Here is a 24,556-nt window from a genome sequence, read left to right as displayed (position 1 = left end):
GTGGAGATGGAGGAGAGGAGTGAAGGTGGGTGGGTTTGGAGCTTCTGAGTTGAACTTTCCTTTTCTGAATGGCCTCTGGGGAAATGGTGGCAGTGGGAAGATAACTAGAATTAAGAGGAGTTGCATGATACACCAGAGTTTCTCTCTGCCCTACTTGGTAATTTAAGAACTACTTGGAGATGACTGATAAGTTACCAACATAAAAGAGTTTTTGGGCATATTATCATATAGGAGATGATCCTGTATAAGCCTTGGGTCAGAAGGGGACCTCAATTTTATGTGAGTTTTTCCCCATAATCAAATGGGATTTTCTAATTATTGATATACTTTGTGAAGGACATTTAAACAGAATGCTATCCTTGTAAAATAATAGTGATAAATCTGAAAGCAGCATCAGGCATACTCAGAAATAATGTGATGTACCCTGTTTTTTATCTACCTTGGATTTTCCTTGATATTTATGAGCAATGGCTGTGTTTATTCCCTGCTATCCTCCACAAAGATAAATTCTGTATATTTAGAACTCAAATGAGGAGTAGCTAAAATGTATGTTGAAGTTAACAGCATCATGGTCATTACTAGTAATCTAATAAAAGTCTCAAATGCTATATTTATATATACAAGTGTGGAATTAAGTGTTACTATGTTGAAGTGTTACCATCTTGATTTAGACCTTGAGGAAAAATTTTTTATTGTGTGTGTATATGTATATGTGAATGTAATACATGCATGAGATATTGGTGCATATTTCAAAATTTACATATTTCCATACACGTCCTCCATGTGCTCTAACTTTAATCTCAAACATAGGTCCAAAAGATGCTCTAATGCCTCCACTTGTTAAAAAACCTCAGCTGAAACCCATTTAAGCTCTACATTTATCACAAACCAAATGATTGGATGTGACAAGAAACTTGATGATCAGGAACACAGTATGACAGCTCTGTTCTCATCAGTTTATCATGTCCTGTTTTGCTTTGATGACTTTCCCCTCACCACCACCCTCTGCCAGTGTCCAGTGCTGAACCTTAGTCTGATTACTCACTCATGTGAAGAGGCTTGTTCACCTTGGTGAGAAGGCTCATGGGACTGTAGATGCAGAGCTGAACCAGAAGCGGTCTGACGGAAGTTAGGGCTCTCTTTAATGTACAGAATCTGTTCTCACAAAGGAGAAACATAAAGTCATGAAAACCTTAGGAAAAGGGGATCCAGGACAGAATTTCAGACTTGGTCCCCAAATACAATCCTTGAAGGTTCCCTACTTGGAAATACTCCTGGAGCTTGTGAAAGCAAGTGCTCGCTGTCCCATATGATTCAAAGCTTGGAACAGAAGAGTCCACAGTTCACAACCACTTAGAAAATCTCTTCTGTGCTCATTAAATCTTCTGAACGATTACTCTATGGAAAGACTGGCATTCCAAAAAACAATCAAAAGGGGCAGGTATAAAAAGAAAGATCAATGCATTTTCAAAAGAAAGATGATGATTTGTGAAGTAAAGTAAAAGTGAAGGGCATGAGGTAGAGAAGCCTTCCTCTTGTAGCTCCTTAAAGGTAGGCAAATTACCTGTGCCATCCTACAGGCAAGATTTTGCTTAGTCATGTATGGGTTTGGATGTTTCATATGTTGAATAGCTCAATTTCAGCAAACACCTAACTGGAGCTTAAGTGAATTACAAGCACTTTCCACCATTGGAATTTGGGAAGTGTTTAAAAAATATAGCAGAAGGAAGAGCACAGTATTCAAGCAGGTTTCTGCCTGTTCACTTTTTAAAATACTCCTTAGCATTCCTTCCTGTTCCCTATTCTGTATTATTTGATTTATCACCCAACTGAAGTGAATTTTCTTCTGTGTCCTGTACCAAACATTGGGTACCAAAAATTTTGAGAACAAAGTAGTGAGGGAATGTCTAATTCATCACGAATACATGTCCTCAGAGATCTGATTGTTTTTCCAAACTTTGGAACATACACCTATCTACATAGTTGTTTAACTGTAAAGAAAAAATGGCATGCATTAGACTGAATCAAGCTGCTATCTGAAATGTTAATGAATTCCTATAAATACTGACTGCAGTGTTCACTCATCTGTACAGTCATTGGTGGAGCAAAGCTGAAGGCAGGTTGAAATAGTTTCTGAGCCGTTTAGGCTCAAGTTCAGCCTTCTGCTTGAGAAGTTGTACAGGCTGTAGGGTGAAGGTAATTGGCCTGCCCATGTCTGCTAGAACAGATAATAGAAACCAAAATGAAGCAATGAATAAAACGTTATAAAAATCTTCCCTGAACACCTATCGCAGAGTGAAGGAATGTTCCTGCTCAGTTTCAGTGGCCAATTTTATGCTAGGATTTGTATTCTGTGTATGACCCAGCTCCCACTGAATGTTTTGGCTACCTACTGATTTTAATATGGGCACTACCTTATATTTCTCCAGCTCCTCAAGGGGTGTAACGTGCTCTGCCTCAGACTGTGCTGCTCTGTGGTACTTCTGGATTTACAGTTAATAAATAGAAAGCAGTGCCATCAGACAGAGTAGTCCCTCAGCATATAATGTCATACAGAAAGATGCACTTTATGTTTCTACTTGAGAAAAGCATGTTTTCTTATTAATAATTTCACGTACGCAGACATAATCATAGAGCCAGTTGACTGCAACTGGTTGCAGAGAAGCAAGCTGAGTTTATTGCTTCTAACAGGAATGCTTTATGCAGAGAGAAACTCTTTGAGCTAATGTTGATGGTTTTAGTTTCAGAGCAGTCCGTCAGCAGCAGTGGTCATTACAGGTCTAGTTTTCTTTATTTAAAGCAAAATATTACAGTTTCCAAAGAAAATGGGAAATATGACAAGTTTATAAAGAGGATTGTTCTTTAACTTGATGAACTGGCTTCACCTGTGTGTCCAATCTAGTGGATTTAACTGGCTTTCTGTCACAGATAAATCAATCTACATTGTATGGGGCCTGACTTGGCATATTTTACAGGGAATGTTAATCTGTTTACTTAAAGCACAAGCCTCGAAACAAAGTCACTGTGCAAGTTCTTAACAATAGCATTTCTTTTTTATGTTGTGACAGAAAAGTCTCAGCCTAAAAATACCAGGGGTGCAAAAGATGTCAGATGGACTTTTCAGTTTTGCAGGGAGGCCCATGAAAAGCCTCTGTATTGATACTGTAATCCCAGAGATTTCAGTATTTATTCCCAGTCAACTATATTAACAGGGAGTTAAAATTGAGAGTTCTTAGTAATTTGTGGTGCAAACATAACAGAAATGTGGTTGTTCTCCTAAATTATGCCATTCAGATTTAAAACTAGTTTTAAAGAAATTCACTGTGCACCCTTTACTGATAGTAAAGATGTCATAAATTTATAATCTGTACATATTAATGCCTAGAATCCTAGGTTATATTCATTTTGAAAGCTATACTTAAAGGTTTTTTCTTTTTCCTCATTTATTTTTCTGAGTGAAATGGGGAATCTTACCTTTAAAGAAAAAAGAGGCATGAGTAAGACACACTTTTAAAATCTAAAGAATGCACATAAGATATCTGTTTGTGTCTTCTTGGTGTTCTCAGTAAACACTCTGATAACCAAAATACAATATGTGGAAACCTTCAGTAAATGATGTCACTGTATGTTAAAAACTTTGATGTATCCTAACAGCACAGTTGGTCTCAACAGCACATCACAGTGGTATACTAGAGAAGGAAAGGGTGTACACTGTCAGTTAAAGACTGGAAGTCTTTGTTCTGCATGTTTTTCTCATTTGACAAAGCCAGTGAAGAAACATTGAGCATACAGATAACTTGATTATAGTGATCTAGAAATGTCCTTAAATATTTGCTTGAGGAAGGCTTCAATATAGAATCCAGTGTGGGTAAGGAAAAAGCAGTTTTGACTGTAGATAGCTGTTTTTCAGCATTAGCCATATCCAAAGTTAAAACTGATGTTTAACTGCTTAATTGGACCTAGACGTAGACTGCAGCATTGTGGTCATTTTGCATATTGAAAAGTTGTGACTAGAACTACCTGCCACCAGAGTTTAACTACAGCTAGTTGAGAGTACAGTGGAATGCAGTTTGCCCATATCTAGATTAAATGTGAAATTGGTGGTAATTAGGACATCGTCTGTGAGTTAAAATTCATGTTTACACATGATAAAATATCCTAATCTGTACATAGTGACATTTGTCAGTGTTCAAACACCCTCAGTTAGGTGGAGAAAGGGGAAAGGGAGCCTTGTTCTTGAAAAAGAAAAATATAAAGCAGAGCACGTCTTAATGTGAATTAGATGAATTCTTCCCATCCCCAGGGAGCACAGTTTCGTGAACACCAGGCACTCTGGAAGTTGTGGTTGTAGAGTGCTGCCAGGGGAGTGCTGCAAAGCAGAGAGAAGCTATTAAAACATACATGGATTTGCTCCTCAGTCAGGTTGTTTATCTTGTATATTTTAAATACTGAGATTATTGTTCCAGGACTAGCAGAATCCATTACATCTCTAAAAGTGCAGCTTCAAAGTCAGCTGAACTCTCCACTGATGGAAGGAGTGAGGAATGCAGAATGTATGAATCGTCCTTCAAGAGAAAATAATGCCTTGATAATGAAAATTTACAAGAAGCGACTACTTAGCAAATATTCAAGGTTGTAATGAATCGTGTTTGGATATACAGATAAAACATAAAGAAGGGGAAGGTTGAGGCAGGAACTTAAAGCCCTTTAACAGCTCAGTTTCAACGCTCAATTTATTTACATATCATATTAGGTGGGTTAGGGCCAAAGATAGAAATGCAGGTGTTCTTTCTCTGCTTTACTCCATGGACTGCAACTGTATTTCCTTTGCCCTTTCTGCTGTACTCTCCAGTCAAAAGTATGAGACCATGTATTCATCTAAATCACTAATTAGGCTTTAATACCTGATCTCAAAGCACTGTGGGAATTGCAGATGTTTTGATGTTCTGGAGTGGATGGAATGGTCAGAGCCCCCCTGTTGAGCATCCTTGTCCATTTTGGAATACTAACTTTGAACTTTTTGTCTCAGTTTTGGTGTGTGGGAGTGGATGTTACATCTTTCTAAATATGAAAAAACAGTACACATTTAAAAGAAATCTATATTATTCATTTCTCCTAAGGGAATAATAGAATCTTACTTTCAACTTTTAGACACAGATACACAGTTTCTAGTTTAAAAGGCAGGATTTTCAACATGTTGTGATTTTTTTTCCCTCCCACTGACTGCCCTGCTGCCACCTTTTCCGATCGTTAATTAGGTATTCTGTCCTCAACTGAGGGAAGGGTGGGTGATAGCAAATTCATTATGTGGGGTTGAATTATGATTCAGGGCTGTATTTCTTGGACTGCTATTTTGATGAGCATAAAAGTCCAGAAACATCTAACAGAGATTGTTTTCATCCTCTGGGGTAGATTTTCAGTGTGTAAAGAAGTTTCCTGTTGGTTGTTTTGTGGTGGAGCTGAAAGAAATGTGAGCTAGGATTGACTTCTGGCTGTCCATTATTTATGCTAGATGGGCAAGACTGACATGGAAAGACTACCTCTCTTTGCTTGACTTTAGCCTTTCTGAGCTCTAACAGAGACATGAGGCCTCCATGCTTTTAAAAATGACTTTTAAAAAACTAGGGGGGGTTGGTAGTAAAATTTTTTCTCTGCATCAACATCACTTCTGTTAACTTTCACAGAATTAGTTTTAAGTGGGCAGTAGTCTGAGGTGGCAAATGTAGCGAATTGCATTCACAGAGGTGGTTGTGGGACAATAATGTAACAAAAATGTAAGTGGATTAAGCCCTTAATGCCACTAGAGATAAGGAGGTTTGTGTGTCCAGTTGTATGTGAAGCTGAACTGTTGGTTAGGTGCATATGCAAAAAAAGGATTGGATTAAAAAAACAAAATGGGAGAAAGGTTTCATGTCTTCAGCAAGTTCTCTGATTAGTGCTACCTTACAGGAATCCATGTTAAACAACCTTAACAATTATGTAAAATAAAGGTAAACAGCATGTTAATTAAATTCACCAGGGTATTACATATAAGACTGAAAACATGAAAATAGTAGAGAAATGATACATGAGACTTGAAGATGTTAGCAGAATAGATAGAAAAGCAAGCTTGGCCTAACAAATATAAGTAAAAATAACCCAAATGAGGTAGGTGATACCCAAAAAACTGGGCTTAGAAAATAATTAATGTGTGGTTGAAAACAACAGCGATGTGCACTGATGGTACCAGAAAGCACTGAAGGCAGTGACTTGTCTCCTGGTAGTGTAGCGGATAAAACACATGATTGTTGACTTTGGGGCTTAGCTCAGCAGCAGAGTGAGGAGAAGCTGTACAGTATACAAGCACATCCGTTTAGATCTGTGATGTTTGTTTCTGACATGGTTTTTATGCAAGGAGTGAAGGTGACTATTTGAGTTGGAAATAAAACTTTTTCTGTATTTCTGTTATTTGTTTAACATTTAAATATGTTTTTTCTCACATGCTATATTATTCCTTTTATGCTCCCTTTTTAAGCTTCCTTAACAGTGTGTTTAGATGGTGCCTCCTGAAAATTCAGATATAATTTGCCATTACAGCATATTTCACATTAATGACTAAGTGCTTGTTTGGTGAATTTTTTTTAAAATTATTTGGTTTTTTTTTTCAAATCACTACTGAAAATTTTGAGGACTCTCTTTTTAAAGAGTGAGAGTTGACATGATGGATCATAAAAATTCATTTTGAACCCTTGTTCTCTGTAACAATAAAATGGCTGCATGGAATGTGTAACTTTACTAGTCCTTACATCTCCTTTGGAACTGTTTCCTTATTATGGTCTGTCATATAAATATGGTTTGGGCCATTTTAGTGTACACAGTACCATAAAACTCTAATTACTTATTTTGACAGCTGTTATGATAGTTATTAATATGCTCTTTAAAGCCAAGAGATCTCCTGCCTGTTTTGTCAGTCTGGGGTTTGGTGGTGGTTGTTAAAAATTGTATGATTGTTCATACAGCATAAAAATAATAAATTCCTCTGCTCAAGACCATTAGTCATTACTAGTTCTAGAGAAGTCTTTTGATGTCCAGTGTTTTTCATAATTGCCTATTCAAGAGTTTCTTGCATCAGCATCATGGAAAACACATGCAAATGATGAGGAGAGTTGTTTTGGGTTGATATGACAGGTCTTTTATCTGAGCTCTGCACTCAAAATCAGCAGAGTAACCGATGGGATTAGAAAGTGCAATGTGTGTTAAAACCAGACTAGATGAAGAAGTGTCTCTGCCTGAGGAGTAGGTGGTACTGGACTTGTATTTCCCAAGCATCATAATCCATTTCACAGTCAGACAAAATTCAGCTTCCTTTTTATTTGCAGGCTTTATGGTTTCCATTGTAAAGTCTTTGAACTACAATAGGCCTTACAGTATTGTGTAATGTTAATGTGTTTTCCCTGGGCAGACATGATAGTGGTACTTTAAACATGGTGCTTTAATAACTAGATGTGGGAGTATGAGGCTTTGTATCTGTTAACACAAAGTGAATAACACAACAGGATTGGATCTGGAGGATGAAACAGGTAATGGTCCCAATATCTAGGCTGTGTTTGCTGCAAGGCTTCTTTGGGTTAGCTCTAGTCTGATCCTGTGGGCCTTAATGCCAGTTAGAGGCTGGAGCTCATTAGGTGCACTTCAGAAACGTATCTTCTCGTTTGTATCTGACATGAATTCGGATTGCTTTGAGACCTCCCTGAACCAAACTGCAGTGACAGGGGACAGTTTAGGGCTTCAAAATGGTACTCAGTGGTAATGTAGGTACACTTTAATATACCAAACCAGGTTTGAAGGTGCTGCTTCCTACTGCTCTGCTTTGTGGTAGGACATAACAAGAAGAAGAAATGGTCAGATAAATCAATTTACTATTTCTGTGGGAGACTCCTTTAAATTTTCAATAGCTGTGTGGCACATTTTTATTAATAGGTCCTAATCCTTCAGACATAACTGAGGAAGGCTGTTAAAGCATAGCAGTGATGTTTCCACAATCTCAACAGTAGTACTTTTTTCCTGTAGTTACCGGACAGTGGGTTTGACACCATTTATACACTTGTCATGCTGTCTCTTTTTGCCCAACTTTTCAGCTACTGTCCAGCCATTGTTGGAGGGATTTTAAATGCTGTGAGGGTGTTTATATTGGTAAGTTGTTGGTATGCTGTGAAAATGCCTAATTTAAGGTTTTGGTTTGGAGACCGCTACCCATCCTTTAGAGACAGAGCAGGGAGAGAGAGAGAAAGCAAACTGAGCCAGAGCACCTACTCCTTTGACTTTTTCTTCAGAGGGAGCCTGCTTCTCTCCACTGTCTGTGTAGGCGATCCCTGCATGTGGTCACCTAAGTCAGAGTGACTCTCTGAGAGACAGTCTTTGTTTTGAGCTTGTATAGTATCAACCACAATGCCAGTCTACTATAGCTTATCACTATGACAAAACAAATTAGTACTTGTAGCTCATGCTGCTCAAGAGCCTGGAAAGCTGCAAGTAGTTATAGGAGTAGTGGGAGCACAACAGGTCTTGTACAAAAGCTGAGCCTTGCTTGGCATTGTTCGCAGGAGTTTTTTGGCTCCAACCACCAGTCTTTTAGTCTGCGATTTGACTGTGCTGAAAAGCCACTGCAAAATCAGATGGGTGCAGCCATAACCCCTGGCCAAAATGTTTGTGTGTAATAATAATGAACCAGAAGTTCCAAGAGGGTGCGTGGTTCTAGTCACGAGTTATGTTGTTCAAATGTAAATATCCTCTACTTGAGGAAGATGTAGGATTATGATGCCTCCAGATTTGTCTATGAAACCGTATTTGAAGTTGCCTCTCAATTCCTCCATGCTTGGGAAGGCGCATCATATTGATAGTTTGGGAATTTTCCGTTAGTTTGTTTTCCCCTAAGTGCACAAGCCCTTGAGTTAATCTAGATGGAGCCAAAGAGTAAGCACAGTTAAAGCTCTTGCGGGAAAACTGCAGATACCTGTATCCTTATTTTGCCATTGCAGATTTGCGTTTGCCATCAAAGTGCATGTTGTGTTTCCTTGTCCACACAACTCCTCACATGTGCATGGAAGTTTGAAAAAAGTAGAATTGGTATATTTATTAAAACTAAGAAAAGTTAATGTGTTTCCCCTGACTTTCCATTTGGACTGACTTAGAAATTCTGGTTGTAAGGCAGTTAATAAGCTTTCCAAGTGATTATGTTTTATGTACACAACCATCCTTTGGTCTCTTGCCCTATTTAAAAATAAAGTATCTGATTCTGATTGCTAGAACCCCTCTGATTGCTGCGGGAGTTATTGGTGGCCTCTTCATCATCGTCATTGTGGGCCTGACATTTGCCGTGTACGTTCGGCGCAAAAGCATTAAAAAGAAGAGAGCATTACGAAGATTTCTGGAGACTGAGGTGAGAGTGTGCTGCTTCTCGCAGAATATTTGAAAAGATATGCAGAGCTGTTCTGCTTTTATATTAAAGATGTTCAGGTCTTCAATCCAGTTACCAGAGAGATCTGTAGAAATCCTTTTGCTACCTTCTGCAGGACTAAACTGATGGAAAGAATTAAGCTATTTCAAGATACTAATTTTCTGTACATACACAGATTCATGGCTTTTGAAGACCAAAAACCTCCACATAATCACAAAGTCATGTTCCATCAAGTTTTTGAACTCACGTACTGCTCTCAACTGAGTTTCCATTCCAGTTCATCAGTACATTTAGCAGCTCTCATGCTTGAATACTACAGTTTTTCATCCAGTGCATACTGAGGTGAACTTTTAAGACTGAAGCAAGTTCCTTCAGCAAGCTCTGATGCAAACTTAAGTTCATTAGGAATATTTAAGTTCAGAGATTGTCACTTAATATAGGCACTGGGAAGAACAGTGCCTTTGTAGTCCAGATTTTGTCAAAGCCTGTAGTCATGATCAGTAGTAATAATGTATTTTATTAAGCCGAGATGCTTCACAGAGCTTAATGAAATAAAGGTCATGGTTCTACTAGCAAAAATATGTAGTGGAGCTATAGGAAAGAGTGCTGTGCCCACTCCATCCTGCTCTTTGAAATGCCAGTAGTAGAAGGGGAAATCTAGGAAGTATATTTAAACATAACATTAAATCGTTATGTTGGCTACAGCAAAGGTGATTACTACCATTTCCTCAGTCCTATACTTGAGACACTTTGCATGTGACGATATTTTTAAATTAGGGTCCCCCTTTGTAAAATAATAAAGCTTGGGAATGCTGTTAGCGAGTGATTCTTTGATAAGGCTTTGTTAACAATACTGATTTCTGTTCTATTCTAAGGGTCATGCTCCCACTCATCTCCACTGTAGAGCCTGGGAGCAAATGATTTCTGCATCCCCAGTCTGTTTGCCTAAGTATCTTGAAGCTTGGCTAGAATTTGTGTTGCTAGTTAAATACTGTTCAGCTGTATAGAAAGCTTAACAATACTCAGTGCCTTTAGATATGTAAATTTTGCCATTGTATCAGCCCCTATTTAAGCATAAATTATATTAAGCAGGTAGTTTTCATTGCATTTGGGAAGTATTGGCTCTGAAGTCCAGCTCTAATTCTCCATTTGTTCAGATAAAAGCTGTGGCTGACACTAGTTCCTGAGGGACCAAGACCTCCTACTGAACATGTGGGGAAGCTGTTGTCTTGGCTTAGAAACTGAAGATTAAATGAGGAGCGTCCCAAGATAAACCCACAAGCAACTATAGCTTCAGCTAAAGTCTCAGTTTCTAGCTGGAGGCTGTAACAGACCTATTCTTCCTGTAGATCATTCTCCATAAAACTCTACAAGCACTTTTTTAGACCCCTACAATGCTTCTCCCTGCCATACCTGTGTTGGTGGACTATGGCACAGAAGCTGTTTTCACCCTTCACAAACTGAAAATGCAGAAGTATACCACCAGTCTGTCTACTTTTGTTTTATGGTGTAAGTACTGGACATCTAAAGTGGAAAGGTGGAAAGATAAATCACTCTTAAAAAAAGTACAGCTCACAGATTATTTCTGTGATAACCTGACTTGCTGTTGTTTGGATTTGTTAGGTTTCCTTACCCCAATAATTTCCAGATACCAGTATTTTTACCTGAACAAAACTAATTAAGTCTGGTCAACTAATAGAGTAGTCATGATGCTCAAAGAGCCATAGAAGTAGTTCTCAAACTGCAGAGCATGTTGCATTTAGCCTTGTAAATTGTGAAATGCTGTAGTGGGTTCAAACCAATTTGAGCAAGAGTAGCCCTGAACTATTTTATTCATCCTGTAAAGGAACAGACTGTTTTTCATTGTTTAGTGTATTGTCCTTTTCATGTGTTTTTAATTTATTTTTTAAGATACATTGTTTTTCTGGCAGAGACAGTAGAACGTTGAGATCTGAGAACATTTTAAACTGAATGAGCCATTGTGGTTCATTTACAAAGTTTCTTGGGACATCTTGAGCAAATTGCTTAATTATGCCTTTTCTGCAGTAAATTACTGGCTGATATAAATTAGTGGTCTGCTATAAGATGTTTTCTCCTTAAGGCTGTCCTCCTGTGTGGTATAACAGAAGTTCAGAAAAATAGTCCCTTCCCCAAAACAAAATAAGAATGTGATGAGCCATTAAGTAAGGGCTATTAAAAAGAAATATGGCCAACTTAAAAGACACTATAATGGGCAAAAATAGAATGTCTTGCACTGATAACAAATGCTGTATTTCTGCCATGTAGAAAATATTTATACTGCCTCCATTAGCAAGAGTCCTTGGGTATGTTATTGTGACACCAATTCAATTTCCAGTTTGTAATTCCATCATGCAGTTCCTGGCGGAAATTATTACATGTTGAGTGAGGATTTTCTTTATCAGGTTTCTTGGTTTCACAGCATTGTTTGTTTGCTTTTGAAGGTGAGAAATCTTTCCACGAGTTGGCAGGTTAGTGCTCAACAGACCCTGCCGCTGTCTTATTCCAGTATTTAGTTGGACTGATTGTTTTCAGTATAAATGTCTGACAGGTCTTCACATTTTCAAATATTTGACTGTTGGATTTTCCTTCATAGCTTGTGGAACCCTTGACTCCAAGTGGCACAGCACCCAACCAAGCACAGCTTCGTATCCTGAAGGAAACTGAGCTGAAACGAGTCAAGGTTCTTGGCTCTGGAGCTTTTGGAACCGTGTACAAGGTAAGTCTTTACTATACATTAGTGAGCTCCCTCAGTTAACTTTTGAACAGTCAAGTTCTGAAGCAAAGCACCCTGTATTATGGATGGGTTCGAGAGCCCTATATATCTGGGAAACTCAATATAGTGGAATTGTGTGGGAGGAGCACATCTTCAGGCTCAAATGCTGACTTGAGTTTTAATCAGACATGAAGATATTATTTCTTGGTGAGAAAAGAAGTGTCAGCCACAATCATTTTTGCATGCAAAAGGACTACACAGGCTGGGCTGTCTTGATATTAAAATGCAGTATGAAAGTTTGTCATTCTGTTCTTATATAATGGGTTTACAGTACACTTTTGGCAAGCTAGATAAACTTTGTCATTTTGCACGTGTCACCTGGGTCTTATAATAGTAACAATGCCTTGTAAAACAATATTGTCATTAGTTAAACCGTAATACTTTTTGTTTCTTCCATTTCAATAGAAAAGATTAGTCATGTCAATACACCCTTTAACAACCAGGATGTAAGAGCAAAACCCACAAAGGAAAAAATACTTCAGTTAAAGATGATTTTTTTTTTTTTAAGATATGTTGGTCATGTCCAAATCTTCATGTTGGGCATGAAGTAGGCCTTAATGGGCAAGTCAAACCAATCACCTGACCCTTTAGGAGCAACCCAAACCTGCCAAATCAAGGTGGTAGGTCACATAACTGGAAAAGGACAGATACTGCATCTGTCTTCAAACTGAGGAGGAAATGGAGGAAGTACGTACCCAGGTCACTACATCTACAAGATCATGGGAATACATTTTTGAATCATCAGTTTCAATATGCTTAGACAATAATAAAGCGATAGAGATAGGTACCATGAGTTTGACAAGAATATAGCAATAATCAAGAAGGATGGAAAAGTAGCCTGAGAGACACACAGTTTGTCAACTTTAATTTTAAAGTTTTCTTTTTAGCCATCTAAGCTTTTAATTCTCAGATATGAATTAATTGGAGAAATAACCCCTAAATGTTTCATTCTAAAGATATTGTTCTTGGGGTGTCCTGTTCCTGCATGATAGTATGACCTGGTGATAATGTTTCATGACAGCTTCAGTGAGTTTAGCTACAGAATCCAGACAGAAAATCCAGATTTTTGTGTAATTTTATCAGAATCAGTAGTCAGTGTAAAAAGTATGTGCATCATTGATGTGTTGATATTACTCTCTAGAAACCCTGTTTTGGACAGGAAAATCAAGGTGGCCTGATGAGGACGTTCACTGATACAAAATCTTTCATTTTACATAAGGGTTTACTTTTGGTGTAAGTAGTAGTTTTCTGGGATTTTTATTATTTTATAGCTGTGTATATTCTCAGTTCTGAGGTTTGTAACTGATCTGCATAATATGACAATGCATCAAAAAGAACTGTAGCTCTGAAGTTTTTAACATTGTTGTCACTGTCTTCTGTCACTTTTTCTTCTTTTTCTAGGGTATTTGGGTCCCTGAGGGAGAAACCGTAAAGATTCCTGTGGCCATTAAGATCCTTAATGAGACCACTGGTCCAAAAGCCAACGTGGAGTTTATGGATGTAAGAAATGATCAGTGTGTCTTTGAGTTTGGCAGGGCTGGGGGTTGAATGGGACGGGTGGCTTTCTGTAGTCCACATTGTAAAGAGGTGTTTCTGCCAGTTTTCTTACCTTATATTTAAATAGTAGAAGAAGGCTTGTACACAGAACCAACAGTTCTTATGTTCAGCGAGAGCTACAATATGTTCCTAGAAAAGCTCAGCTGCTGAAATTTTGTTTGTAGGCCATTTCTCTCCTTCCCTCAGTCTTGGACAAGCTGTCTCATTATTAATGTATATCCATTCTGTTCTCTATTGCAACAATGTCCAAACAAACAAAACCAGCCAACCAAGGTTACACCTTGGCTGTGGGTAGGTCAGTGCTGCCTCTCTGAAGCTGTAGAACTAGGCAGATTTGTGTGAGGCAGTGCTCTGACCTGTTTAGTTTATTGCCTGTAGATCATTCTATCCCAGAACTGTAAGTACCTGGGCTACCAGGCTAATGCCAGTGCCATTGTATTGAAGGGCTGGGTTCTTCAGTGTGCAGATGTCATGGACCCAAAGATGCTTGGAGTTTTCTTATTAATGGTCTTTCCATCAGTGAAAGGCTGTGAGATAAAATAAAGAGGAGTTTTTCCACAGCAGAGAAGCTAGAGACGAGGGAGAGGAGTTGCAGGGGAGCATCTTGTCATGTATGCGTCTCTGCTGGTGCAGAGCTCACCAGCATAGAAATTTAGCTTCAGCTTGCTTCTGCTTCAGTGGTCCTGAGAACTAAGCACTGAGAGTCTGGGAACTTCAGCAGCAGCAAAAGTGTAACAGGGAGGGGGGAAAAAGAAACTAAAATATGCCAGATTTTAGAAGCCTTTTTGCTTTACTAATCTGAAATATTGTTAATAAGAGATCAAGATGATAATTTTCATTAATGTTCTATGTTCATGGAGACTGTGCACTCAATTTTTACCTCTGTGTCAAGCCTCTTAGACACTGTGAGTGTGTATGTCCCATTCAGTGACAATTTTTTGACAGATCATAGAAATTGGAACTTTTTTTGTAAATCACTCTTATGAACTTGAAAATTACATAGGGCTCTTAAGTCTTGAAGATCTGTTCACTGTACAGGCTTAATTTGGTAAGCATTAGTAAGACTGTAAACCACAAGGAGAATGTACTCCCATTAAATCTTTTATCTAGCAATGAATAGAAATGTACAGTTATGGATTTAGTTAGTTCAGAAAGATTATCATGTGTGAGGTTTTAGGCGATTGAACGAAGGCTGTATAGATGAAGGAATTCCCTATGCTTTTTACAGAGCACTGTACATTTTATGTTGATGACATTCAATAATCATTGTGCACAAATAAAAAACAAAGGGCATTTTGGCCCTGTTCAAAAGGAATTAACTGCACTAAAGGGATGAAGAGAATAAGATGTTTGCTTAATGGACAAAGTAATGGTCAAGTGTATTTTTAATGGTAGAGCTCCAGAAGGAGGGGAGAGCTGGTATTCAGCACCCTTTAGAAGAGAACGTGCAGGGAGCGCAAGGGCGTTGAATGTGACCTGTGCTCCATGGCTGATGCTGGCAGTCAGTGATGTAGCTTCCAGCCTCAGGATGAGGGAGTTGTTACCACAATATGAAAGTCAGTGGAACTAGGCAGCTTGCACCAGCCAAGGATTTGACCCGTGATGTGATAGAGAAATAATGGTAATATCTCCTTCTCTGATACTGATTAACCTTGAAGCACTCTACAAAGAAAACATAAGGTCCTTGTTAAAAGACAAAGTTACTTGTCTGAGATTTCATAGCTCAGCTTGATCAGATGACAATTCACTGGATCACATTTCCCTACAGTGTATGCATCGTAACATCTGATAAACGGCTCAGAAATTATGGAGGTTTTGTGGAAACTCTAGTGATTTTAACTATGTAAGGTACAGCCACACTAGGAAAGGTTTCTCTTTAAATTAGCAGTTTCGCTAATTTAGCGAATAAGTCTCTGACCCAGTGCTAACAAGGTGAGAGAAAAGTTAAAGTTATTTTTAGTGCTAGAGGTTAGTAATAACCTAAAGGTTATTCTTAATCATAACAAAAAAAATATTGGAGTTCATCATTGGTTGATTTAAGTGACAATAAGGAGAAATAAGATTTTTGTACCAGTGCTGCTTTTGATATATGTACAGTGGTCTGTAACATCCTTTGCTGTACTGCATTGATGAAGATGATTTAATTTCATTCTTCTGAAATAATTATTCATGGCAATTGTACAGACATTCCTGCCGCCTTCACCTGCTAACCCAGTCATTAATATTCTGAAACAAGCCACATTTTTAAAGAGGATGACCTAGGCATTGTTTATGATTTTAAATTGACTGCTCTTCTCCCAGAAAGGACAGAGTTTTAAACTTTTTTAAAATTTTAAGCTATTATGAGGAGATGATTTAAGTATCTTTCACTGAAGAGTAACTTACAGTAGAAAAACATGTTTTACTCATTCTCGCCCCAAGGCTTTGGTTAGTATAACTATCCTGATAAAACTTGGTATTGTGTACTGGTGTTAGTTTCTGAGGAAAATTTAAGTGTACATATGCAAGCAAAATGCATCAGTTGTGATTTCAATGATGAGAGTATTACGAATAGTTGTTGATTAAAAGCAGTTGTGTCAGATTTTGTAAAGGTATGTAAGTGGCTAAGTGCCATCATGAACGTAGTGAGGGTTAACTCAAATAAGTGTCTGACATGTCGGTTATGAATGGGAAGAGGAGGTTAGTGGGAAGGAGGTGTCACTATATGAGTCGCACCCTTGACTAATTTTTTTGTACTTGTCAAGTACAGGTGTGCTTTTGTCAGCAATTACTTCTTACTCAATTTTGTATGTCCTTGTACTTGAAAGTAAAACTTAGCATTCCCTTTTATAGAGGCTCTAGAGAATGTAAAGCCAATCTTGTAAACAGCAGTTTGTGTACAGAGAGAGTACTTGGGACACTTCAGTGTCTACAGAAATAGCAAGTACAGATGTTAGGGGCATTGTCCATAGGCTCTGGTCAAAACTTCTAATGTTGGCAGAATGTAAGTCTAAAAGTGCTCTGTGAGCTCCTGAAATTCTGCTAAATGTTATGCTAAAAGAGTAAAGAACAACAATTTGGCTACTGGGCTGTAATTTCAGCACCTTGAACACCCACTAATGGATCTGTAATGACTATAATGAAATAATGCATGATGTTAGCACCTGCTATGGCCAAACACCTCTCACCCTCCTCCCATCAGGGTACAATGAATTGGCCATCTTCAAAAAGTACATCCCCTATTTAGAATTCTTCTTTAGGGAGTCGCAGCAGAGTATTTTCTGGACTTTCTGCACACATTCCCAGCTAGCTCTTTTTCTTTTACCCTGCTCTTTGCTGTCTTACATAGTTTTTATCACTGCAGTAGTCTGTGTCTGTTACAACAGTGCAAGCTGAAGTCTGCTAAGTAACCCATACCACCTTCTCCAGGGCAGAAACAGAATGTACATGTGGACTTGTATGGATTTGCTTTCACCCTGCAGAAGTTGTTGCTACTGTTTTGTAAAATGTAGGTTTACTTTTTTCCCACCTATTTCTGAATATGTATTATATCTGGAATAATTTCACAGTCTAAAGGATTTCCCCTCAGGTGTTGAAACAGTTAGGTGCTTAAATTGTGGGGCATAGTCTCTCCTCCCTGCTTGGCTGGTCACACTTCATTGTCCCCCAAAGGGCGCTGGAATTTGAATTCAGAGTGCAGGCATTCTTGCTCCTGGTCTGCCTGCAAGCATGTCTGAGAGAGCAGTGACCAGTGGACGCAGCAGGTATCAGGAGGGATGGATATCCTGCTCCTTACCCTAAGGCTGGTAACAGAATATACGAGGGTCCTGAGTTGTAAGGAGGGAAAAGAGGCTTGTTGTGAGGAAAAAAGGCAAATATGCAGCTGAGAGGCTACTTGATAGTAGAACAAGGACTTATAATTTCACTTGTAAAAACAATTTCCCCTCCTCAGCCTCAAATTATTTGACTGTTATGATTGTCTGATAAGTCAAGTAGCCATTGGCCTGATCAGATGGTTTAACATCAAACCAGATGCTTGACCGATAATGTAATATATTCGAAAGTCACAGTGCAGTTGGAAAGCATAAGCAAACCATCTTTAAGGCTAAAAAAAATATTATTTAAAGTAACGTGTCCTGGGCAAACAGACAATTGATGAGGGCCCTTCCTCTCTAGCCCTCTAAGCTTGGTGTTTCCAGGAAGTAATCCTGTGAGCTGTGATTCTGTCCAGGGTTTTGATCCACTTACAAGTTTAATCTATCCTCTCTGAACTTAAATGCTCCATTATCTGTTAGAAAATAATTAGAGGCTGCAAGCACAAGTCCGCATACACAGAGTTCCTTGGGAGTCCCTGAGCTCATTGAGATGAAGACAGTTTGACTGATGGTGGTCAGCTGATATTGGGCCAGAAGCTAATAATAGAAGGCAGTGCTGCTTAGCTAGGTGAGAAAGTTAACTTGGGAAAAATTAAACTGAAGGGTTTGGGATTTATGGTTGGAAATAAATTTCCCATTCTCATTTGTTTCCTGGTAAGAGAGCTTCAGAGGCAGTTGGTTTCTTTTATGGTTTTATAATTAAGATCTAGGGGGCCTCTTGACTTCGCCTGGACTTACTGTAGTTCCCTGCTGTCTCTAGGAGCAGTGTCAGTGTGCAGGAGAGCATTTGTCAAGTGAAGTGTAAAAGTAATAAGTGACGATGACCTCCATCAGGCATGCAGCAAACAAATTAAAGCTGCATATAGGGGGCTGATACCCACATCCTTTATCTATGTCTGGCCTAATTAACTAAATTAATAAACCAGTCAGTTGTCTTGTACTGCAAAAGGAGAAATGGCTTTTCCTTAATTGTAAGCTTGTCTTGTGATAAAGACAAGTCCTCAAGACGTATTGAACTTACCTTTGGTTCAGAGGTTTCAAGAGGAAAAAATCGTGTAGCTGACTAGCAAAAGAGAATTTTATCTTCTGTTCAGCTGAAAACCTGCAGAGATCTGGATAGGTCTTGATGCTTTTCTTTGTTTCTTTCTCTCTGTGGACATGCTCTGTGATATACAGTTTCTCAGTTGACACAGATGCATTTACACTGAGTCTCCTTGTAACATCCTGCCTTATATGACTATGTAGGCGACTTGAGAAATATTTTTGTCTGTCCCTTGAATTATTTTTAGTTCCTTGTATACATCTCATGCTACCTAGCCAAGTGTTTGATCCAGGTCTTCACTGTCCATGTAGATGCTTCTGAAAGTCTGAAAAGACACTGCTACTAACAGTGGTTGGATAGTACATCCAGGCACCCCACAGTCATTCCACTGGCTGCATGGGAAATACAATCGAGTTAATCTTGAACCTCAGTTTAAAGGGCAGCTTTAGGATCAAATGAAATAATTTATGGCAGCAGGGAAAGTTTTTTTCTTATCCTCATCTGCTGTCATTTACGTAAACATCCTTCTTTCGAACTGTCTCCTTTCGAACTGTCATAAGGGATCTCTATAAGAATAGCTGATAATCAACAGCAGTGGTGCTGCACTGCCTGGCACTGTGCTTCAGCTGCAATTCAAACAGGTTTTCACTCTATCATGGTAAGTTGCTGGTGGTGGGGGCAAGGGGTGACCTAACTCGTCTGATTGTAGACTCTTTTTTGTGCAGTCTCCCCTCTTCCTCCCACTTACACACATGGTAAGTATAGCCACTTAGGAGGGGAAACTGTTTGCCTGTCAGTTCTAGGTGCAGAAGCTCACTGTGATTGCAATTACAATTTCCAACTTGTCCAGAGATGCCAGAAATCAAGCTGTCCTTGAGAACTCTGCATACCATGCACAAGCCCCAAGAGTGATCAGCCTCTACAGAAGCTGGAAGTCTGATCGCTACTGAAGGTTAACTGCTTTTAGCCATCTGAACATTAACTGTTGCAAGGCCACATTTCTGTTATTTCCATCTTAAGCAATAATTTTCTCTTTAAATGCTTACTTCAGTAATTTTTCCTTTCATAGTATGTGAGGGTAAGATGTGTGTGTATGTGCAGGGCACAGTTAATTTTCCATATGCAAGAGCATGTGGCTGTATGGAGAAAGTGTATACACTGTTTGGAAACAGTTCTGCTGGCATAAGGCACTAACTGGAAAATACAGTGAGGGAAAGAGATTTTGCTTGCTACTGGTGATGGGGGAAACCTGAGCCTTGTTGAAATCAACAGGAGCTGTGAACTTGCCAGTGAATTCAGCAGAGCTGGGACTTCATCTCTTGGAGTCATCCTTCCAAGAAGCCTGCCACAGGTTTAAGGGAGAATCACATGCTTCAGTGAGTGGCTGGTGTTACAAGTTATTCCTAAATGAGTTAGGAAGTATATTTAGAAGGTTTTTGTGGCTGGCAGTGGCAGAACTCCTTATTTAAAATTTGTGTTGCATTATGACTTGGAGACCCTGCGACCAATCAACTGACCTTAGCTTGATAAATCTGTGAGTGGGGAGATCAGGAAGGAATGTTAGTTTATTAACTGGGAAACATATGTGTGGGTTAATTGAAACTATAAAAAATTCAATCGTATTGAAGAAGTAGTTTTGGCTGTAAAGAGTGCGTATGTGAAGGAAACATTTTGAACTGATGTCTTGTATTACAATTTCTTTTTAAAGGTATGAGGCACACCAATAACATGGTTGATACTTATGGCTTTGGAGTGTATGTTTGAGCTTGGTTACTGAAACATGAAGTCAGATATTTGCTTCGCTGTATGTGTTATGCTGTTATATAAGGACACAGTGGGACAGACCTTTTTTGAAAAAGTGTTTAGATATTGAACAGGCAAAGGATGGGAATATTAAAAAAGGCAGAAGTGGTGCTCTGAGTATCAAAAGTGATGCACAATAGTTTAATTAGGAGACTTAATCAGAAGTGCTTGGGATTTGTAATTCCATGAGTTTACTGTTGCTTACAGCACCGTGGGTCTCTAGTTCTTGGCATTGCACTGTATGTTACCAACCGTTACTATACGTTAGATCTGGACCTGAGCCAGAATGCTCTCCTTCAGCTTCATATTTTCCCAGAACTTAGGTGCTTCTGGATGTGGGCTTTTAGGAGAGCAATCATATGCACTTGAGTAAAATTTTCTACTGGATACAGTAAGGCCATGCGTTTTGGTGACTCTCCTCCCAAGTGATAGTGCATGCAGGTGCTACTCTTTTCATCTGCACAACCAATGGATGGTGTGATTTAAAGCAGAGGGGAAGATGTTATCTGTGTAGGAACCAATCTTGCCAGAATGGTAGGCTATAGCTGATAGAGGTGTAATGACACACAGGAGAAACAGCCTTCCTTAAACATCAGCAAAATGACTGGGAACACTGGAATTCTTTGCAGAGTCCTCCTGACATTCAGATGCAAAGTACAGAAACAAAACTGACAAAACATGTTAAAATGGATTATAAGATTGTTGAATAATGCTTGATATGTTATGAGAAGTTAGTTGACAAAGATACCCAGTTTTAAAGCAGAGTTTGGCACTGAGAACTGGTCAACTAGCGCTGAAAGAAACCGAAAGCCTGTTCTTAAGAAACTTCCTATTGCTTTGCATTTTATCTTTGTGCTGCCAGCTCATATTAGCAATCTAAAATAGGCACACGTTAATGTTTAAATTCCTAAAGGGCAATGCATACGCCAGAATGTTGCCACACTGATAAAAAATGCAGGTTTTTATGGGACCTCTGTTAATAAAAAAAGAGGTACTGTTTCCATAGGACTAACTGTAATGCATCCCAAACAAGCCATCACTAGTTCGAGGTTAACAGTGAATCTAATGAGGTTTGAGGGAAAGACTGAAGAAGAAATGTCTTGATATTTAAGTCAGAGGAGCTGGCTGTAAAGCTGTATGTATATGCTGGCTAAACATTTTTGAAGTACATTTGTCTGTGATTTAGTTCAGTGCCAGATGGGTAGGCTATTACATATCAGATTTTTCATGAAAGCAGCCTGATGGGGTTGTGTGTGAGCTCCGGCACATGTTGTAACTCACAGATCAGCAACAATGCAGAAAGTGAGCAAGGGCAAAGGGCCCTGGAAGATCAATGCATTATATTTGTCATACTTGGTTTTATACTGTCAAAGTGCCAAGTCAACTTAAATTTAGGGGAGAACAAGGTTTTTTGTGTTATACTGAGGAAAAAAATCCAAGACCATTTTATATGTACAAATACACTGTGTCCATTTTTAATAGAAATTTACAGAGGCACAGGCTTATAGGGAGCTGAACATGAAGTATCACCGTCGAAATATATTTTATCTTAAAGTCTTCTAAGAAACTGTAGTTTGGAATACTTCTTCCTTAGTGTTTTGTTGCAGATAACCCTTCAAAAATTAAAATTAAGTGTATCCCATGTCTCAGTGCTGATCCAGACATCTCTGATACATCACTGTCACAGACTTATAAAAATGATATAATTACCATCTGTTCCTGTTAATATTCTACATATTATTTACAAGTGATAGTCAACTGTCCCTATTGTTGCTTGTCACATAGTTGTAATGGAAGAAATAAGACAGGGAAATCTGGTACATGACTGGCTTGCTGATAATCTTTGTAATATTTTGCCAATAAGTTTTAGACTTCAGTGCAATAACTAGGATAAACAGAGATAAAGCTGAGGTCACAATGTGGCTGACAGTCCATGGAGCAGTAATTGCTGGTTTGAAATGCTTGGTCCTTCAGTAGTGAAACTGTAGTTTCAAAAATAAACAAGATTTTGCAGAGCAGTGTTTTCTATATTAACTTTGGTGTAGCTTCTCATTGTAATATATGGCATCTCTTGGACCTATTAAGATTAGAAAACCTTCATGCTGTGAAAACATGTTGAGTTTGTCCCTGCCCTGAAAAGCTTTCAGTCAAGATAGACATGGCAGATAAAGGGTAAAGGAATGATTATTATTATACCCATTTACAGATGGGAGTCTGTTAATTGCAACACAGATCTCATAACCTCTAAGCAAATTATTTTTTTTCTTTTTAATTATGTTCTGGTTTTAAATAGGCTTGTAATGTTTACTTCAAAAAGTTTTACTATATGAGGTTTGTTTTCAAACAAAGCTGTTTTATCTAACATCTCTTATCAGTCAGGTTTTGACTCCAAGTCGGGTATTTTAAAAAAGATGGATGACACTTGATGTAAGGCAAATTGTGTATTAGCAACAGAAGAGAGGGAATAGGTATTCTTACCTCTGCATTACATATAAGGGGATTGCAATTGTATCCTGAAGGTTTCTGCTTTATATAGAATGTCAGGATTTTAATTGCATAGACATACACATTATACAAAATACAATTAAATAGGCTTCGGGTAGACCAGGGTCTGTTATCTTAGTGCTTTACATGAAAAATAATATAAAAATGTTTAAGAAAATACAGTTACATAGATTTTTGAGCTCTGTTGACAAACTGCAGCGGTGTTACATTTACTCGATACTAGCTTCAAAGGCATTCATTGATCAACTTGCATGGGTAAATCCTGTGATATGGAGCAATATCGATGCAAAAGTAGGAAATGGCTGATGTACAGTCAAATAAGTTTACCTGATGGAAATTAAGACCTCAATAAAGTAGGGGCATGTGGAACGAGGTCTAGCTACGGGCAGTTCCCCAGGCTTCAATTCACTGAGTGGAGCTAATGTCAGTGGATAGGCAACCCCCAGATTGAATCCATTTGGAAACATTCTCTGATGTTGAGACTACATTTGCTGGCTAGGCAATGCCCTTTGGTGGAGTTCAGTGGGATGATTTGTATATGCCTGTAAAAGCAGAATTTATCTCTGCGTATGTTTTCTGAAGCCAAGCAAATTGAGTTTTTTAAAAGGAAGTATTGTTGGTTTAGGCCAGTGGCTAGAGTCATCTGCTAAAAATACAAGTCTTCTGGGAAGTTATTTTAGTAATGAAAGTGTTTGGAGGAGGTTTGGAAAGAAATGGTATTTGAAATCGGGAAAGAAAGTTAGTTTCCTCAGTGAAATGTTTTCTTGGCAAAATAATGGAAAAAGATTTCTTGGTACAATATATTAACTCACTGGAACTAAAAGAAGAGTTTCTGCTGAATCTTTCCAGTGGGAGATAAATTCCAGTGAAATTCTCAGCTGGAAGATGTTTTATACATTTGTTAGTGATTGAAATATTTGTTTTTTCATTTTGTGAATGAACTGTGGTAGATTTCTGTTTTGAAGTTGTTGGTTGTTTCAAAAGTCAGACTACTTTACTAGACAGGAATGTTGTCAAATCCAAATTGGAATATTAAACATTTTTACTGAGTGGTTAAGTTCTGGACATCAGGGAGGACTGGGGAATTTTTTCTTTAGCTGGGTAAGGAATGGGAAACATTTTCAAGTGCTAGGTCTTTTCTGAGGATCTGAATGCTGTGTCCTGTCTGTTTTTAAACAGAAGGGGAAGATGCTTCTGGTCCCTCTGTGACTAATCTATGAGGTGAGAGGACAATTTATGTGCTTGACAGTGCTGTCATTCAGATCAGAACATAGATCTGAGTGAAACTCTAGACTACCAAATGTTAGCCATGTTGATGTTTATGTGGCAGCTTAGCAAGCTCTCAAAGTGTCCTAGAGCTCCAGTAAGTGTCTTAAACTACATTGTGTCACCATATAAATGTCTCTAGCTCAACTAAAGCTTGCAGAATCAGCCCTCTGTTCTGCAGCTGAACTGGTGCTGAAAAAGTGAGTGGCATTCAGTGTTCCATGTGAACATAAAAAGCGTCACACAAAGAGAGCATTTTCTTGTCATGTAATATCCTTTTGTAGCCCAGTCCTGAAAGA

General features: G+C 38.5%; 1 protein-coding gene across 5 annotated transcripts in view; it reads left to right on the top strand.

Annotated features, from left to right (window-relative positions):
- Positions 1-24,556, top strand: part of ERBB4 (erb-b2 receptor tyrosine kinase 4) — a 402,024-nt gene that overhangs the window by 264,519 nt on the left and 112,949 nt on the right. For all 5 annotated transcript variants that reach the window (XM_026852335.1, XM_026852333.1, XM_026852331.1 and 2 more), the window contains 3 exons: positions 9,286-9,418; positions 12,051-12,173; positions 13,632-13,730. In XM_026852335.1, the coding sequence (XP_026708136.1) occupies positions 9,286-9,418; positions 12,051-12,173; positions 13,632-13,730 (355 nt within the window). The remainder of the gene's footprint in view (positions 1-9,285; positions 9,419-12,050; positions 12,174-13,631; positions 13,731-24,556) is intronic.

This window comes from Athene cunicularia (genome assembly GCF_003259725.1).
Source record: "Athene cunicularia isolate RWA chromosome 7 unlocalized genomic scaffold, athCun1 chr7_part1, whole genome shotgun sequence".
Lineage (NCBI taxonomy): Eukaryota > Metazoa > Chordata > Aves > Strigiformes > Strigidae > Athene > Athene cunicularia.
This window is presented reverse-complemented; position numbering and strand designations above follow the sequence as displayed.